This window comes from Sapajus apella, unplaced genomic scaffold (assembly GCF_009761245.1).
Source record: "Sapajus apella isolate SASKATOON/1434 unplaced genomic scaffold, GSC_monkey_1.0 scaffold4, whole genome shotgun sequence".
Lineage (NCBI taxonomy): Eukaryota > Metazoa > Chordata > Mammalia > Primates > Cebidae > Sapajus > Sapajus apella.
In genome coordinates this window covers 8,313,843-8,333,155 of record NW_022436944.1, presented here as the reverse complement: position 1 = coordinate 8,333,155, position 19,313 = coordinate 8,313,843, and the positions used below count along the sequence as shown (strand labels likewise).

The 19,313-nt window shown below is 36.8% G+C and overlaps 1 protein-coding gene across 5 annotated transcripts in view; it reads right to left on the bottom strand.

The window, feature by feature from the left end:
- The window catches only part of IFT80 (intraflagellar transport 80), a 144,728-nt gene that overhangs the window by 101,409 nt on the left and 24,006 nt on the right, over window positions 1-19,313 (bottom strand). For 4 of the 5 annotated variants that reach the window (XM_032261913.1, XM_032261938.1, XM_032261904.1 and 1 more), the window contains 2 exons: window positions 18,557-18,625; window positions 3,459-3,568 (listed from right to left, as the gene is read on the bottom strand). In XM_032261913.1, the coding sequence (XP_032117804.1) occupies window positions 3,459-3,568; window positions 18,557-18,625 (179 nt within the window). Of the gene's footprint in view, window positions 1-3,458; window positions 3,569-18,556; window positions 18,661-19,313 lie in introns of all 5 variants that reach the window. The other variant, XM_032261930.1, reaches the window with a different exon arrangement.

Sequence of the window (19,313 nt, the reverse complement as noted above, 5' to 3'; positions counted from 1 at the left end):
CAGGCGTGTGCCAACACATCCACCTAACTTTTTTTTTTTTTTTTTTTTCATTTTTAGTAGAGAAGTCTTGCTGTGTTGCCTGGGCTAGTCTCAAATTCCTGGGCTCAAGCAATTCTCCTGCTTTGGTCTCCCAAAATGCTGGGATTACAGGTGTAAGCCACCATGTCTAGCCCCCAACCTTTTTTTAGAAAACCTTCTGCACAAACATTTTTAATGCTCTCTTCATTTCATTCTGTTCATCATATTCTTCTAAGTTTCATTCACTTTACCTTCATGTGTCTGGTTCACAACTGGACTACTCTGAGAAACTTCTGCTGTATTTACCATGTAACAAAAAGATGTTTTCCATAGACAAGTATATATTCTATGTATACAGTCATTCTTTGGTATCTGTGGGGGACTAGTTCCAGGACCTCCCACTGATATGAAAATCGAAAGTTCCTAATATAAAATGGCATAGTATTTGCATATAACCTATGCATATCCTGCCATATACTTTAAATCATCTCTAGATTACTTATTATATGAATAAAATGGCAATACTATGTAAACAGTTGTATTGTTTAGGGAATAATGACAAGAAGAAAGTCTATAACATTCAGTACAGATGCAATTTTTAAAAAATATATTTGATTCATGGTTAATCTATCAGTGCAGAACCCATGGTTATGCTGACTGTACATACAATGCATAGACATGGGTGTTTTTTTAAATCATGAAGAAATTGTCAATCTAGAAAGTAAACATGAACGTCTCACTCTTAAACATGGATGTCTTGCTCTTAAATGTAATTAATGGGGCCCATTTAGCTATTATATCACATGTAATTAAATGTTACCATAGGCAGAATAATGTAACTAAACAGAATTAACTGGCCTAGGTGGCACATGCCTATAATTCCAGCACTTTGGGAGGCCGAGACGGGCAGATCATGAGGTCAATAGATGGAGACCATCCTGGCCAATATGGTGAAACCCTGTCTCTACTAAAAATACAAAATTAGCTGCGTGTGGCGGCACACGCCTGTAGTCCCAGCTACTCAGAGTCTGAGGCAGGAGAATCACTTGAACCCAGGAGGCGGAGTTGCCAATTGTGCCACTGCACTCTAGCTTGGTGACAGAGCGAGATGAGACTCTGTCTCAAAAAAAAAAAGAACCATCTTCGGAGACTATAAGGTGTATTTTAATGTCTGAGTCAATTAAATCCATTTCAAAGGGTGGCAGATTTTAAGGGCTTTCCCCTGAGGCCCTGCTCAATCTATTGTTCTTAATGTATACAGTACAAAGTATTGAATGTAAGCCAAATAAGCTCTAAGAATAAGCAACAATTCATAACTTGGTTTATTCAAAATATACAAAAATACACATTTTCAAAACAAATGTTTTGATAATACATGTTGAAAAGCAATAGTTCTTACAATTAACTGTCAAATTAATTCAACATCCTAAAATATACTTCAAGGACAAATATAACAATATATACAGCTACACATATACATACAAATTCTTTTTTTTTTTTTTTTTTTTAACAGAGTTTCACTCTGTTGCCCAGGCTGGAGTGCAATGGTGCGATCTCGTCTCATTGCAATCTCCACCTCCCGGGTTCAAGCGACTCTCATGTCTCAGCCTCCCGAGTAGCTGGGATTACAGGCGCCTGCCACCATGCCCAGCTAATTTTTCTATTTTTAGTAGAGATGGGATTTTGCCATGTTGGTCAGGTTGGTTTCAAACTCCTGACCTCAGATGATCCACCTGTCTCGGCCTCCCTAAGTGCCAGGATTACAGGCATGAGCTACCATGCCCAGCCATAGACTTTTATGAGTTTCATTTTAAAGGAACAAAATAAATATTTGCCTATTCAAGATCTATGAACAAAATATGATTTAAATTTTCCTTACACTGTAATTTAGGATATCAACATATATTACAGATAATAGCATACTGTTATGCATATAATAATTTTTATTTACTTATTAGGCATTTTGTAAAATTCCTTTGAACAACAAGCTCCTTGAAGGCAGAAACTATGTTCTGTTTCATTTTGACTACTTGATACCACAGTACCTGGTATACAATAGGTATGCACTACATTTTTATTCAATGAATAAATAAAAATGTCCTCACTATAAAGCCAAGTTCTGGGTGTCGAGAAGGTCTTAAAGGAAATGAGGTATATACATCTGAACTACATTCCACAAGCAAGAATTAATTAAACACACTTTTTTGTGGACAATCCTAATTTGAATGTTTTTATGTTCAAGAAGAATCGCAGCTGCTTTAGTCTCCCAAAAGGAACAGATAATTTGCATGAAGTTACTAATTATACTTTAACTCCTGTTTCTCTCTAGCTGAATTTTGGCTTTGGATACTTTCCTTCTCTCCACTACCTCCTGGCCTACCAGTTCTACTGAACCATTAAATCATATTTTACTTGACCAATGGTGATATAATCAGCTTCCTGAGTTTCATTTATACAAACCTAATTACAGATACCTAAACAAATTCACATAACTATAAACTAAAGGTATAAATTCAGAGATTCAACTTGCCTATTTTGCTGTATAAATTTCATAGCACATTTTCAGCATAGGTAATTAGCATGGAAGGACTTTGACTAAGGGCCATCAGAACTAGTCCTCTTTCCCAGCTTCTTCCCTTTGCCCAAATTCTTTACCTTAGGTCCCTAAGGACAGGGGCTTGTATGTTCTATTCTTGCATGACCCTGTAATTCCTAGAAGAGTGTTCTGCACACTGTAAAAATGTACATGTATGTGGACTGTGTAAAATATATACAGCATAATCTATACAGATGTTATTAATATGGAACCTCAAAGTCATTTCTATGTCCTTATTCCCCGAAATCTACATTTACTCAACTGTTAAAACACTTCTATACCTGCTGTAGCCTGTCAATGTCTACCAACAAATCTCTTACTCAAGTCCTAGTCATTCTATGATGTTTTCCTGGCCTCCTTTGTTGACTAAAAGGTAGAAATGGCATAATAACTTATAATAGCATAATAATACAGATAATAACAGGTATTCTACATTGAGTGCTTACTGTATGCTAGGAATTGTCCTTTACACTTTGCAATTTAACTCATTTAATCCTCACAGCAACCCTGTTAAACTGATATTAGTGTCACTAAGAGATGAGAAGGCTGACGTTCAACGATATTTTATAACCTAAGATTTGAACCCAAGTGGTTAACTCCAAAGTCTGTTCTTATTAGCAAAACTACACTGTATCATTATCAAAATGAGTTGAAATAAGGGAAAAACAAACCTTGTTGGAAATATAAAGATATTCCTTGTTCTGTAATAAAGGCTGATTAAACCATATACTTAAAGGCCAGACTGTAAAAAGACCACCCAGAAGAAAGAGACTCCTAAGTAAGTGCCCTCTAGTTTAGCAGTCAGGCAGATCCTGATAACAATTTACAAATGACTGAGAAGTACCTGTAAAACTTTAGCATTTGGTTGAAGAGGTTTAATGATTAGTTGCTTGCCTGCTGTAAAAAGAACCTTTTCTGAATCAGGGCCCCATGCTACTGAATACACTGGTGTTCCTGTAAGATGAAAAAAAAAAAAGGCTGATAAACTTTAATTCTTGTGTCTCATAAAAAGAGAGATTGTTAAGAGGATCAAAAAGCCATTTGAGGTGTCATTTCATTTCTTCTCTTTTAGAACTAGAGTACAGTCTAATGTTGAAATGCAGACTGGGTTAATATTGACCTTGAAAATCTACCGTAAGCAACTGACATACTAAATTTTTAACTAATTAGGATCTTGCTGAGAAAATATGGAGTTTTTAGAAATTCCATAGAGTGTGCTATTGAAATACATAAGATAAAATTAAATATACTTCATTTTTAATATTTAAAGGAATAGCAGAAAGTCATGGTTTATTATTTCCCATCATCGACAGCCATCAGTATATATTTATTTATTGGCAGCGAATGTTTTTACATTTATTTGCAACTAGTTCAACAAATGATGTTGGTTTAAACAGCAGTCTTGGGGCTTAGCTGCACATTGTAATCACCTAGAGAGTTTTCTTAAAATTTTTATTTTTAATTTTTGTGGGTACATGGTATATACATTTATAGGGTACATGAGATGTTTTGATACAGGCATGCAATGCATAACAATCAAATCATGAAAAATGGGGTATCCATCCCCTCAAGCATTTTTCCTTTGTGTTAGGAACAATCCAATTATATTCTCACCCTGTTGTGTTATCAAATACTAGGCCTCATTCATTCATTCATTCATTCAATTTCTGGTACGCATTAACCACCCCACATCCCCCACAACCCCCTCACTACCTTTCCCAGCATCTTGTTACCATCCTTCTACTAACTCCATGGGTTCCACAGTTTTGAGTTTTAGATCCCACAAATAAGTAGGAATATGCAATGTTTATCTTTCTGTGCCTGGCTCATTTCACTCAACATAATGAATATAGTACAGTTCCATTCATGTTGTAGCAAATGATTGAATCTCATTCTTTTTTATGGCTGCATAGTACTCCACTGTATATAAGTACCACATTTTCTTTATCCATTCATCTGCTGATGGACACTTAGGTTGCCTCCAAATCTTGGTATTGTGAACAGAGTTGCAACAAACACAAAAGTGCAGCTATCTCATTAACAAATTGATTTCCTTTCTTTTGGGCATATATCCAGCAATGGGGTTATAGCCATCAGTATTTAAACTGACTCAACAAATAAAGTAACTGAAATTTTCCATATTAAAATATAAATGGCATACTCACCTTATAGATTAATTCTCACACCTGATGCTGTAACAGGCAGCAGGACTTCCCCTCACATGCTGCTTCAGTAGTAGACTAATAGAAATAACTGCATCCCAAAATAATCTAATAATCTACTACTCATGAATTCACAAATGGCAAATTTTTTTAAATATCAGATTAGGGAAAGTTTTGTTATCTGTTAGGTTTGGCTTTAGTCTGAAAGCTTGGCTAAAAAAAGCTCCACTATCTTACAACTAGAATAAAGTTTACTTCCAGAGGAAAAATACAAGTTTGATTTACCTGCTACTCTACAAACTACATTACACTTGATACTGTTTTCAGCTGCCAAGAGGAATGAGAGATGGTATTTTTAAAATCAATTACATTTAAGTAAAGTATTTCTTAACTTACTTTCTAGATTACCTAATGTCTTCTGGAAAACTATACTTTATGTAAGCCTAGTTCTAAAAAATGACTATAATATTTGTTGAAAGCATTGGATATATAGCAGTAAATAATCTGTATTCCACTTGCCCGGTCCAGCTACTTATTCATTAGGCAAGTAAATCAAGGTTATGTGGTTAATCTATTAAATAGTAACCCATTTATATTTACAAAACCAAGCTTTTAAAAATTGTCTAGGGCTCCTAAATCAGACTATTATAGTAATTGACTTTCTGTGAATAAATGAACCGATAAATAAATGAATGAATCTTTCAGGAATTTACATTCTTAGTAGAATGAAATCTGAATTTGAGGATTTATGGGCAATCAGTAAGATTTAATTGTTTATTTAAATGAAAAGCCCAACTGATGCTATCTATAATCAAAACAGAATAAATTTCAGTAAGACAAATGCTTTTATTTAAGAGGTATTCTACCTTTTTTGTGCCATTTTCTCCCTAATAAAAACACATTTCAAATGTGAGCAAGTCCCAATGGTTTACAGAGGTTAGAAAGTCTAGTCTAGAACCAGTCCCAAAAAAAAAAAAAAAAAAAAAACCTGAAACATGTCCTCCACAGTTTAGGTGTTATAAAGTATCTAAATATCCCATTTAGTCAATGACATCTGGGATTGTTCTGTATCAAATGAACCCACAGAAATTCTTCCCAATGAGATGACATGTCTCAAAAGGTACTCCTCCTTCTTCTGTACTTGGTAAGCATATTTTCTGGGAATATTCTCTGCAGCAGTCAGGAGCTGACCTGTGCTTCAAAAGTAAATCTCCGGTGGATCGATCCAAGGTGGCCGTTTAGGAACAGCTCAGGATTGCAGCTCCCAGTGAAAGCGCAGAGGGTGAGTGGACACTGCATTTTTATTGCCCACAGACTAGGAAATTCGCAGGCGGAGGAGCTCCACGGGTCACCAGCACGGCTGTGCCGGCGCCGCTGCTTTGCCCCACGCGGCTGCTTTGTTGGCGCCCTGGAGCAGCGGTTCTCTGTACAAAATACACTGGTCCAGGTGCCCTTTAGGCTGGCAATTGGAGCCACAGGAAGTCGCCCATTCGTCTGTTTAAAAAGGGGACTGAGCAGAGAACCAGGACAGTAGATTCCAGGGCAAAAAAAAAAAGCTAACAAATCTCAGTGCTGCTGTTTAAGCCAGCACAGTGAGTGGCCACAGGGGAAAACAAACAGACCCCGGCGCCTCTTCAACAGGCAACTGGAACACCAACTTAAAAAAGGCTCTGAGGCAGGGAGCCAGGCGATCAGGCTCCGCTGGTCCCACCCCCACAAAAGAACAGCAATCAGAAACTCTCTGGATTGAGAGTTTCACAGCAAGCGCAGCTGAACCCGGGATGGTCCACTTCTGAAGGGGAGGGGCGTCTGCCATTACCGAGGCAGCCCGCCACTATGGAGGCAGTCAGCCAATGCTGAGGCAGCCCGCCATTGCCAAGGCAACCTGCCATTGCTGAGGCAGCCCGCCGTTGCCACGGCAACCCGCCACTGCAGAGAGGCTCCGCCTTAACAGAGGTGGGCCACCGTTGCCGAGGCAGTTCTAACTACACCCATATAAACAGGACTGCAGGGAAGTTCACTCGGCAGCTGGGCAGAGCCCACAGCAACTCAGCAAAGCCTCTACAGGCAGACAGTGACTAGGCTGCCTCCTTGCTGGGCAGGGCAGCTCTGAAGGAAAAAAAAAAAGAAGGCAGCAGTATAACAGAAACTCATAAATAAAGCCCTAAATCCCTGAGACACAGCACCTGGGAACAAAAAGCGGTTTATGAGTTCTGCTGCAGCAGACCTAAACGTACCTGCCAAGCAGCTCTGAATGAACAACGGAGCTCACAGCTCAGCATTTGATCTCCTATAAAGAAGAGACCATTTCCTCAAGCAGCTCCCTGACCCCTGTATATCCAAAGAGCCACCTCATAAAGGAGAGATCAGACTGACACCTGGCGGGTATCCTTCTGGGACAAAGATAGCAGAAGAAGAAAACTGGTAACAACCCTTACCGTTCTGCAGCTGCTGCAGGTGATCCCCAGCAAGCAGCGCCTGGAGTGGACCTCAGCACACCTACAGCAGAAGGGCCAGATTGTCAGAAGGAAAACAAAGAAACAGAAATAACCTCATCATCAACAAACAGAATGTCCACTCAGAGACCCAATCTGAAAGCCAGAAACTACAAAGACGGATAAATCCATAAAGATGGGAAGAAACCAGCGCAAAAAGGATGAAAACACCCGAAACCAGAACACCTCTCCTCCTACAAGGGATCACAACTCCTCACCAGCAAGGGAACAAGGTTAGATGGAGAACGAGTGTGATGAAATGACAGAATCAGACTTCAGAAGGTGGGTAGTAAGAAACTTCTGTGAACTAAAAGAACATGTTCTAACCCAATGCAAAGAAACTAAGAACCTTGAAAAAAGATTTGACCATATGCTAACGAGAATGAACAAAATAGAAAGGAATATAAGTGAATTGATGGAGCTGAAAAACACAACACGAGAACTTCGCGAAGCATGCACAAGTATCAACAGCAGAATTGACCAAGCAGAAGAAAGGATATCAGAGGTCGAAGATGAACTCAATGAAATAAAACGGGAAGGCAAGAATAGAGAAAAAAGGGTAAAAAGGAATGAACAAAGTCTCCAAGAAATGTGGGACTATGTGAAAAGACCTAATCTACATTTGATAAGTATACCTGAATGCGACGAAGAGAATGAATCCAAGCTGGAAAATACTCTTCAGGATATTAACCAGGAAAACTTCCCCAAACTAGCAAGGCAGGTCAATATTCAAGTCCAGGAAATACAGAGAACACCACAAAGATATTCGTCAAGAAGAGCAACCCCAAGGCACATAATTGTCAAATTGATGCCATAAAAAACGATAAAGGGGATATCACCACAGATTCCACAGAAATTCAAACCATCATCAGAGATTATTACAAGCAACTCTAAGCACATAAGCTAGTAAACTTGGAAGAAATGGATAAATTCCTGGACACTTGCCTCCTCCCAAGCCTAAACCAGGAAGAAGTCGAAATCCTGAACAGACCCATAACAAGGTCTGAAGTTGAGGCAGCAATTAAGAGCTTGCCACCCAAAAAAACCCCAGGGCCAGAGGGGTTCACAGCCGAATTCTACCAGACATACAAAGAGGAGCTGGTACCATTCCTTCTGAAACTATTCCAAACAATACAAAAAGAGGGAATCCTTCCCAAATCATTTTATGAGACCAACATCATCCTGATTCCAAAACCCGGCAGAGACTCAACAACAAAAGAAAACTTCAGGCCAATATCCATGATGAACATAGATGCAAAAATCTTCAATAAAATACTGGCAAGCCGATTGCAACAGCACATCAAAAAGCTTATCCACAATGATCAAGTAGGCTTCATCCCGGGGATGCAAGGCTGGTTCAACATACGCAATTCTATAAACGTAATTCACCACATAAACAGAACCAAAGACAAAAACCACATGATTATCTCAATTGATGCAGAGAAGGCCTTTGACAAAATTCAACAGCCCTTTATGCTTAAAGACCCTCAACAAGCTAGGTATTGATGGAACGTATCTCAACATAATAAAAGCTATTTACGACAAGCCAACAGCCAATATCATACTGAATGGGCAAAAACTGGAAGCATTCCCCTTGAAACGTGGCACTAGACAAGGATGCCCTCTCTCACCACTCCTATTCAATATAGTACTAGAAGTTCTAGCCAGAGCAATCAGGCAAGAAAAAGAAATAAAGGGTATTCAAATACGAAAGGAGAAAGTCAAATTGTCTCTATTTGCAGACGACATGATTATATATCTAGAAGACCCCATTGTCTCAGCCCCAAATCTCCTGAAACTGATAAGCAAGTTCAGCAAAGTCTCAGGATACGAAATCAATGTGCAAAAATCACATGCATTCCTATACACCAATAACAGACTTAAAGGGAGCCAAATCAAGAACAAACTTCCATTCACAATTGCCACAAAGAGAATAAAATACCTAGGAATACAACTAACAAGGAATGAAAAGGACCTCTTCAAGGAGAACTACAAGCCACTGCTCAACAAAATAAGAGAGGACACAAACAGATGGAGAAACATTCCATGTTCATGATTAGGAAGAATCAGTGTCGTGAAAATGGCCATACTGCCCGTAGTAATTTACAGATTCAATGCTATCCCTCCATCAACCTACCAATGACCTTCTTCACAGAACTGGAAAAAACCACCTTAAACTTCATATGGAACCAAAAGAGAGCCCACATAGCCAAGTCAATTCTAAGCAAAAAGAACAAAGCGGGAGGCATCACGCTACCAGACTTCAAGCTATACTACAAGGCTACAGTAATCAAAACAGCATGGTACTGGTACCAAAACAGAGATATAGACCAATGGAACAGAACAGCGGTCTCGGAGGCAACACAACATATCTACAACCATCTGATCTTCAACAAACCAGACAAAAATAAGCAATGGGGAAAGGATTTCCTGTTTAATAAAAGGTGTTGGGAAAACTGGATAGCCATGTGCAGAAAGCAGAAACTGGACCCCTTCCTGACACCTTACACTAAAATTAACTCCAGGTGGATTAAAGACTTAAACATAAGACCTAACACCATAAAAACCCTAGAAGAAAATCTAGGCAAAACAATTCGGGACATAGGTGTAGGCAAGGACTTCATGACCAAAACACCAAAAGCATTGACAACAAAAGTCAAAATAGACAAATGGGACCTAATCAAACTCCACAGCTTCTGCACAGCAAAAGAAACAGTCATTAGAGTGAATCGGCAACCAACAGAATGGGAAAAAATTTTTGCTGTTTATTCATCTGACAAAGGGCTGATATCCAGAATTTACAAAGAACTAAAACAGATTTACAAGAAAAAAACAAGCCCATTCAAAAGTGGGCAAAGGATATGAACAGATACTTTACAAAAGAAGACATTCATGAGGCCAACAAACATATGAAAAAATGCTTATCATCACTGGTCATCAGAGAAATGCAAATCAAAACTACATTGAGATACCATCTCACGCCAGTTAGAATGGCGATCATTAAAAAATCTGGAGACAACAGATGCTGGAGAGGATGTGGAGAAATAGGAACACTTTTATACTGTTGGTGGGAATGTAAATTAGTTCAACCACTGTGGAAGACAGTGTGGTGATTCCTCAAGGACCTAGAAATAGAACTTCCATTTGACCCTGCAATCCCATTACTGGGTATATATCCAAAGGATTATAAATCGTTCTACTATAAGGACACGTGCACACGAATGTTCATTGCAGCACTGTTTACAATAGCAAAGACCTGGAACCAACACAAATGCCCATCGATGATAGACTGGACAGGGAAAATGTGGCACATATACACCATGGAATATTATGCAGTCATCAAAAACGATGAGTTTGTGTCCTTTGTAGGGACATGGATATACCTGGAAACCATCATTCTCAGCAAACTGACAGAAGAGCAGAAGATCAAACACTGCATGTTCTCACTCATAGGCGGGTGTTGAACAATGAGAACACATGGACACAGGCAGGGGAGCACTACACACTGGGGTCAGTTGGAGGGAAATAGGGGAGGGACGGTGGGGGGTGGGGAGCTGGGGAGAGATAGCAAGGGGAGAAATGCCAGAGGTAGGTGATGGGGAGGAAGGCAGCAAATCACACTGCCACGTGTGTACCTATGCCACAATCTTGCATGTTCTTCACATGTACCCCAAAACCTAAAATGCAATAAAATAAAATGGGGAAAAAAAAAAAGTAAATCTCCAAATGAATGAAGTTCAACCCTAATAAACTCCCGCAAAAATATAAGTCAAAATTTCAGATATTTCAAACGTAGTTCTTGGTGAGGACTAGAGAGTAGTGGCAGGGGCTTACTTGTTAAGGTGGTAGAATTACAGATGCTATCTTTATTTTCATTATAATGGTTATAATTTTTGTACAAAAAAGTAAATTAATATGTTTTAATTTATAACCTATCAAATCTTTATGAATACACTTAGTAAAATTATGCTTTCCTCGGGTATATACTAAACTATGACAAACATCTACCCTCAAGGAAATAATTCAGTAAATACAACTCCCATTGAGTTATACAGGATGTGACTTTAAGGCTTTAGTTGTGGTAAAAGGCACAGTTGGGGTATAGAATGAGGAACTAGGGACTCTTTAGTCCTCTTAACTTTAACATTTAATTTGTGGCCCCATTATGTCAGCTATGACACCGTTTCCTTGTTTATGAACCTTTCTTCATAGTATTTATCTTCCCTTTTTGGACAAAAAGATAATTCATTTCCTATTTGTAAAACAAATTTGTAAACAATAATAATGTTAAAGAAATGGGTATAACTTATATAGTAAAAGAAAATAAGCTTATAAAGAAAAAGTTAAGTCATTCCTTTGTTATAACGTGGTTTTTAACCACATTTCCTTCAATCAAAATATAAGCAATGGAAACAAATATGGAACTGTTTATGATAAATAAGCAAGGTCAATAGCCAGAACTCATTAGTTCAACTCTCCTTAACCACTAAAAATTCAAAATGGATATAACATCAAAAATCTTGATCTTTATTATAATCATTCCTTTCATTTAAAATAAAATATTAAGCATGAAACTACTGTATATGTGAATATTTTCTTTTCTAACAGTAGATAAACTACATAGCTATACAACTTTCAATTTGGGTGGTTCTAATAAAGATCATTATTAAAAGTGAAAGAGCTTCACAAAGAAAATAATTTCTATTATTATGAAATCCATCCACCAGCATTTAAAAAATCTAGAATATTTCAAAAATTTTTAAATGTACTTATTAAAGCATGAATGATTCCCAGTGCTACACTTCACTTTGCAAAGTCAGCATGGAAATAACAAATTTAGCCTTTGGATTGAATTGCTTTAAAACAAAGAATTTAGCAAATTATGCAACAAGATGTTATTATTTCATCATTAACAAAAATGTACAAAAAAACAAAAAATACCTTCATAATTATTAAATAGTTTTTGCTTTTTATATTGGAAATTTTAATTTATGCTCCATTTCTGCTAAGACACTCAAAAAGATCTTGTTTTTCTAACTTTGTACACTAAAATCATGTGACCTTTTTGACATTTTTTAAGAAACCACATGCACCTGGGGTTGTGTTAAATGTCAGACCCTTATCTCTCCATAAAACAAATTATCTAAATTCTTTCAACCTGTTGAAGGCATTTTAAACCACAGAAGAGGAGACAAAAATGTATTTCAATTGTTTTAAGGAAGTACATGGTCAAATATACCATGTTTTTCACATTCATACTATAAAAGTATCCCCTAAAAACTTTGTTTTTGTATGTTTTTAAGAATGCCTTTGAAACAAACTGTTCACTACTATAATAAAGCATTAGCTATCTTGTCTTGAATGCAGTATTAGTCTATAATGAGTGAATAGAAGTAATGCGCCTGGAATATAGTCTGGCACTATATAGCACTATCCTGTTTACTACTACTACTACAAATTATTTTGTAATGTAATGAACAATCATTTGCTTACTGCATTGTTCTTAGTAGTAGGCATTTGATTTTTTTTTTTTTTCTGTGTTGGCCAAATCATTGGAATTCAAAAACCAAGAGTGATTTCCTTTTTATTCTATTTGTAGAAGACATGGGCTAACAACAGTTAATCAAGTGGGATTTATTTTTAAAAAACTCCCATGCTAATTTATGTCACTGAATCAATACAAGAAAAAGTTTAAATAAGTGTGTTTTTTTTTTGTTTGTTTTTGTATTTTAGTTTCTATCTTCAACCACCTCTCCCTTGGGGGTTTCAACTTCCTCCATAGCTTCATTTTTCACCTTAATGTAAACTGACTCCCAAATTAATAGTTTACCCTTTACCTCTGATCTCCAACATATTTCTACTTAATCCAAAGACATCTCCATCACAGAGCTTCAAATTCTACATATCTAAAACCATCATCCCTCCACGTATATTTCCTAATTTATCCCTCTTTGAAGTCTTTACCCTTACAGGGTATCCGTGCCTCTCAGTCCCTGAGAACTATTCACTTTTTCAACTACTGTTGTCACTGCCTCTATTTTTGTTTAAGTGTTCATTAGCACTAGCATAAACAATTTCAAACCTTACTGCCCACCTCCATTTAATCTCTACCTCCTCTAATTTAACCTTATTATTACTGCAACAAGAATCTTTCTGCAAGATTGGCACTATCTTTTACTTTCCTGATCAATTTTTTAAAGGTTTTGTATGCTTATAGAATAAATGCCAAACCCCCTCCTTTAGCATCCAGGACTGTCAGTGTTTTGGTCCCCTGGGCAGTACTATCCTTCACACAACCTACACTCTGGCCCAAGAATTAGCTCCCACTCACCTGACTTCTATGTTTCACACTCTTCTGTCTCTAAGCCTCTTACAATGCTAAGCTTCTTAACAGCTTCACTCCAATGCCAACAAGCCCATTTCCTTACCTAATTTCTTCACTCTTCAAAGCCCAATTCAAAAGGTGCTACAATACTTGCCAAGAAGTCTTTTCAATACCTTCACTTTCCCAAGAGCATTAACTTCTGCCTTCCAGTCCACTCCCACCTGCCAGTGACAGCACCTTAAGCATATTCCCTTATATTACAATTATTTGTTTATTTATTCTTATTGATTGATTTTTTTTTTGAGAAAGAGTCTTACTCTGGCACCCAATGCTGGAGTGCAGTGACATGATCACAGCTCACTGCAGCCTCAATGCCCACAGGCTCAGGTGATCCTCTCACCTCAGCCTTCTGAGTAGCTGAGACTACAGGGATGCACCACCATGCCCAGCTAAGTTTTGTATTTTTTGTAGAGACAGGGTTTTGCCATGTTGCCCAGGTTGATCTCTACCTCCTGGGCTCAAGTGATCTGCCCACCTCAGTCTCTCAAGTGTTGAGATTACAGGTGTGAGCCATCGTGCCCAGCTATAATTATTTATATTTACAGTTTACCTCCTTTACTAAATTCATTATAGACAAGTTCCATGTTTTGTTGTTCTATTCCTCCACTTGAAAATAGTGTGGGAAAAATGTCCTTAAAGGTTTGCAGAATTACTTTATATATTTCAGTTAGCTATTAAAACTAGAACAATGACACAAAAGATATGGCCTAAGTATAATTATCTCTGGTATACATATTTTTTTCTCTAATAATAAAGAACAATAAGCTCCCTATAAATATCAGTAAGAAACATTTTTAAACTAAGTCAAATCCCCTCACCCAAAATTGAGATTAAAGATTAGAAGAGAAGTTAATGACTATGGCTTTTTCTATCTGAACATCTGCCTCCAATAGCCATGAAATGAATTCAGGAATTAACCTGTATTCATCAAGAAATAAGTATAATTAACACACATAAACAAAGTCACATGGATGCTTTCAACGCTGTTTACAGAATTTCAGATTTTATGATAATTCAGGTTAATATTATTTCATTTTTGTGCCAAAATTTAGTTTCCCCTTCAAAGGAGACAGTAGTCTTGCACCCACAGCTGCCTTGGCCTTCTTATTTAAGCCATTAGCATACAGCTCTCAGTAGTTTAGATTTACAATTACCCTCAAAACTTGTAGTCTCTAATAGATCAAAGAAACTTTACAAGTAAAGGGACTTTTCCTTGTGGGTTAGTGTCAATTATAACAACTTAACTGCCCTACTGATTTTTCTGGAGATGAAAAAGGAAAAGTCTATGCCTTATTAGGAAAGTGTAGTTGGCATCAATGATTAAAAACTCAAAAATTAGATGCATAGTTCTATAGTAAGTGTAATTCTTAATCTAGAGAAGATATAAGATTACTCTGTTGAATACCAAAAGGTTAGCCAAAATGGGAATATTTATCTAATTTAATTCTGCTTATTAAACTCGTAATTAACATAAACTTTGAATGAGAACAATAAGATTAAAATAAGACGATGATAGTTATTTCAAAGTTGTTTGATGTTAAGGAAAACACATTTTAAATGTTGATGAGTAATATCATTACATGATATGATGAATACATAAGAAAATCACCTGTATTATATGGTATAATCTGTATTTTGCTTTTAAGGAAATCTTGCTTACTCATCTACGGAAAGGCAGTGAGGGGAAAAACATCACCATCCCTCCGCATAATAAATACCATGCATAAAAACTAACTCAAAATGGATCATAGACCAGAATGTAAGCAATGAAATATAGGTGAAATTTTTATGACATGGGATTAGGCAATAGTTTCGTAGCTATAATATCAAAAGCAGAAGCAAATTTTGTATTTTTTGTAGAGATGGGGTTTTGCCATGTTGCCCAGGCTGGTCTCAAACTCCTAAGCTCAAGTGATCCACCCACATTATATAATTATATAATAATACATAATTAACATAACTGGCCTCCCAAAGTGCTGGAATTACAGGAGTGAGCCATCATGCCTGGCCAGAATGTCCTGATTTTTAATATTGGGCCTCCACCATGCTAGTAGGTCAAATTAAATCCAGAGGCCATCTATTTGTGATCTCCAATTTTCTTCATTTATCTTTTTTTTTTTTTCCCCCACAGTCTGGAAAAGACAGTAACCTTCTGACCTCACAGTGGCCACTATTTCCTTAGGTGTCACTAGATTAACCAGTTATGTTCCCTGCCCCCTGTCACTGTGTGCAGGCTGTCCAGCTTTCACTCTTTTTTTTTTTTTTGAAAAAAAGAAAGAAAAAAAAAGAAAGAGAGAGAGAAAAAAAGAAAAAATAAATAAAAATTTAAAAAACAAAATAAATTTAAAAAAAAAGAATGAAGGAGAGGAAGAAAGAAGCACATTTATCAACATGTGCTTCCAACCAGCCTTTCCAAGCCTGGAGACTCTGAATGCATTCTCCCTATGAGAATAAAATAAATAGCAATTTGGTTTCCAGACACATTATATAGAAAAACTATAGCACTAAACGACTAGCACTATTATTACCTAAACCAGTGATTCCCCAAGTTTTTGGCACCAGGGGCCCGTTTTATGGAAGACAATTTTTCCAAGGACCCGGTGAGGGGTGGTTTCAGGATGATTCAAATGCATTATTTATTGTGCACATTATTTCTATTATTACACTGTAATATATAATGAAATAATTATACAACTCACCATAATATAGAATCAGTGGGTGCCCTGAGGTTGTTTTCCTGCAACTAGATGATCCCATCTGGGGGTGATGGGTGACACCAACAGATCACCAGGCATTAGGTTCTCATAAGGAGTGCACAACCCAGATCCCTTGTATACACAGTTCACAATAGGGTTCGCGCTTCTATGAGAATCTAATGCCACCACTGATCTGACAGGAGCAAGTGATAGGGAGCAGCTATAAAAACAGATAAAGTATACTTGCTCGCCCACCCACTGCTCATCTCCTGCTGTGCTGCCCAGCTCCTAGCAGACCACAGACAGCTGCTGATCTGTGGCCCAAGGATTGGGGACCTCTAACCTGGACTAAACAATTAACAATGTTTATATTAAACAACTTATTCCAAGCTTCCATTTTAGACTCTGGAACATCTAAAGTGGTGAATCCACAGGTAGTAAATGGGAAGGAGATAACAGAAAAATTTAAGGAAGTGGAAGCAGCATTGGGAGGGTGCTGGTGAAGGATCCTGAGAAAGAAATCAAATCTTCAGACCGGCACAGTGGCTCACACCTGTAATCCCAACACTTTGGGAGGCCGAAGCAGGAAGATCATTTGAGCCCAGGAGTTCAAGGCCAGCCTGGGAACATGGCAAAATCCCAACTCTACCAGAAAAAAAAAAAAATCTATATATACAACAAATAAGCCAGGTGAGGTGGCACACACATGTACTCCAAGCTACTTGGGAAGCTGAGGTAGCAAGATCGATTGAGCCCAGGAGGTGGAGGTTATAGTGAGCCGAGATCATGCCACTGTACTCCAGTCAGGTGATAGAACAAGACCCTGTCCGAAAAAAAAAAAAGAAAAAATCTCCCATGGTGGATAGTGGGATGGGCTTTTAGAATTTCTCTGAAGATCTGTGTCATCTACAGGCAACAAATTGATAAAAGAAAGAGAAAAGAAAGGAAAAATGGATATAGCATTCCAGCTGCTGCACACAGTCTCAGCAGTAGCAGCGGCTGAAATTCTTGTAGTTCTTCCAGGAGGCCAGTGATCTCTGGAAGAATTCTGTCAATTACTCATAAGTCATTCATCACAAAATGAGGATGTCAAATAACTAGCCTTAAAAGAAAAATCTATGAAGCCAAAAGTAAATCCATCTGCCTATTAGAAGTTTAAAGTAAGATTTATATTCTAAAGGTATATTTTATTACTGAAGTAACAATAAGTTGACTTTTGCTATTAACTGAAATTAACCCATGGCTACTTCTATGAACTCTGAATTTTCTAATCATGAATAAACATTCTACCTTGGGATTTCCATAGCAAACATTTAAGCTCAGAAAAGAAATACTACCTAGTATTTCTGGTTACCTTTACTAACATTCAGTTAACATACAGCTGAAGAAATGTGAGTTGAATGTTATCCTAAAAGTAAACATGATTTTTAAAATAAAATTTGGAAATTTTTAGAAGTCAGTTATTAAAAATGTTTCACAATATGACTTTATCACATAGTTCTGAGGAATAGTCTACAAGTTTTTTGGCAACCTGAAGATTAGCTGATACATGTTCAGATAAACATTAAAACTGCTTTACTGTTCCTACATAACTAATTAATTTGTTACACAGAAAAAAATCATATATGTTATCTAATTCCCAACAGGAAGGACCACTGGATTGTCTTTATGGCCACTCCTTGCTATTAACATATAAAATTAACATGCTCCTCTAAATAGTGTGGTTTACCAAATTTCAGATTCTTAATGTGTCTGTTCCCCTCCATTAGTATAGAAAACAAACATACAACTTAATTTGGAAAAAGTGCTCATATTATGAAGTTATTGGGGGTTTTTAAGTAAAGAGATACTCAATGTCTTTTTGTACTAGACACCCAATTCTACTCTATATAAAATATGCTTCAAATATTTCACAACTATTTTTTGAAAATATTTAGCTTGTAACTGCCTTCACAGAGATTCACTAACATAAAGAACAAGCCCTTGAGTGTTTCTTCTATTTCTTGGCTTGAAATAATAGTTATCATGGTACATCAGATACCAAGGAAAGCAAGACAAAAAAGTGTAAAAAATAAGAGATTATAGATTTTGAACTCAGCCAAAGAAAGTCTCAACCATCATATCGATTGTTTCTAAAGGAAAACTTTAAGGTATTTTTGTATTGTATAATTTGCAAAAATGAAATTGTCAATTATAAAACATACCTTGCTGAGCTAAAGTTGATCTAAGCATCCCAGTCTTTGACCAAATTTTTATTTGTCCATCTTCTCCAACTATACAGGGAAAAGAATTTAATCAGTGTTTTTACCTATAGAAAATAAATTTAAACATTAAATTTGAAACATTAAATTTAAACATTAAATTATAGGTACTGTTGATTTTGTAAAAATCAACAGTACCTATAATACTGCATATTCTTTTTTTTCTAGGCTCCCTCAAATCATGGGATATTAACACATATTTAAAATTCAGATACAGTTTAATTAAATGACAGAGTGCTTTATAACTGTATCAGTTAACAGAAATTACTTTGAGATGATTTTGTCAAAGTAGCTTAACTTTCATAATTAAAAATTTTATTTCCTTTAATCTTAGAAGACTTATAAGTATATACTCAAATAATGTTTCCTTTGTCACTGCAATCTCCATCTTAGAATTCTAAGAAAAGTGTTTCCAATGTAATAAGAACTGCAGCCAAATTCCAGTGAGTTGGGGAATGAATGAAGTGAAGTAATAAACTACTCTTTTGAACAGCTTGCCTGAAAAAGGGAGAAAGAAAATAGTTGCAGGTATAGAAAGCTGTTTATTAAGAGAGGGATTTTTATTTCTTCTTAATTTTTAAAATGAGTGACATCTGAATATATTTACATGCTGACAAAGAAACCACTAGACAAGGAGACGTTGAAGATACAAGCAAGAGAAGGGACAATTCACTAAGGAAAGTACTAGAGAAAGCCCAGA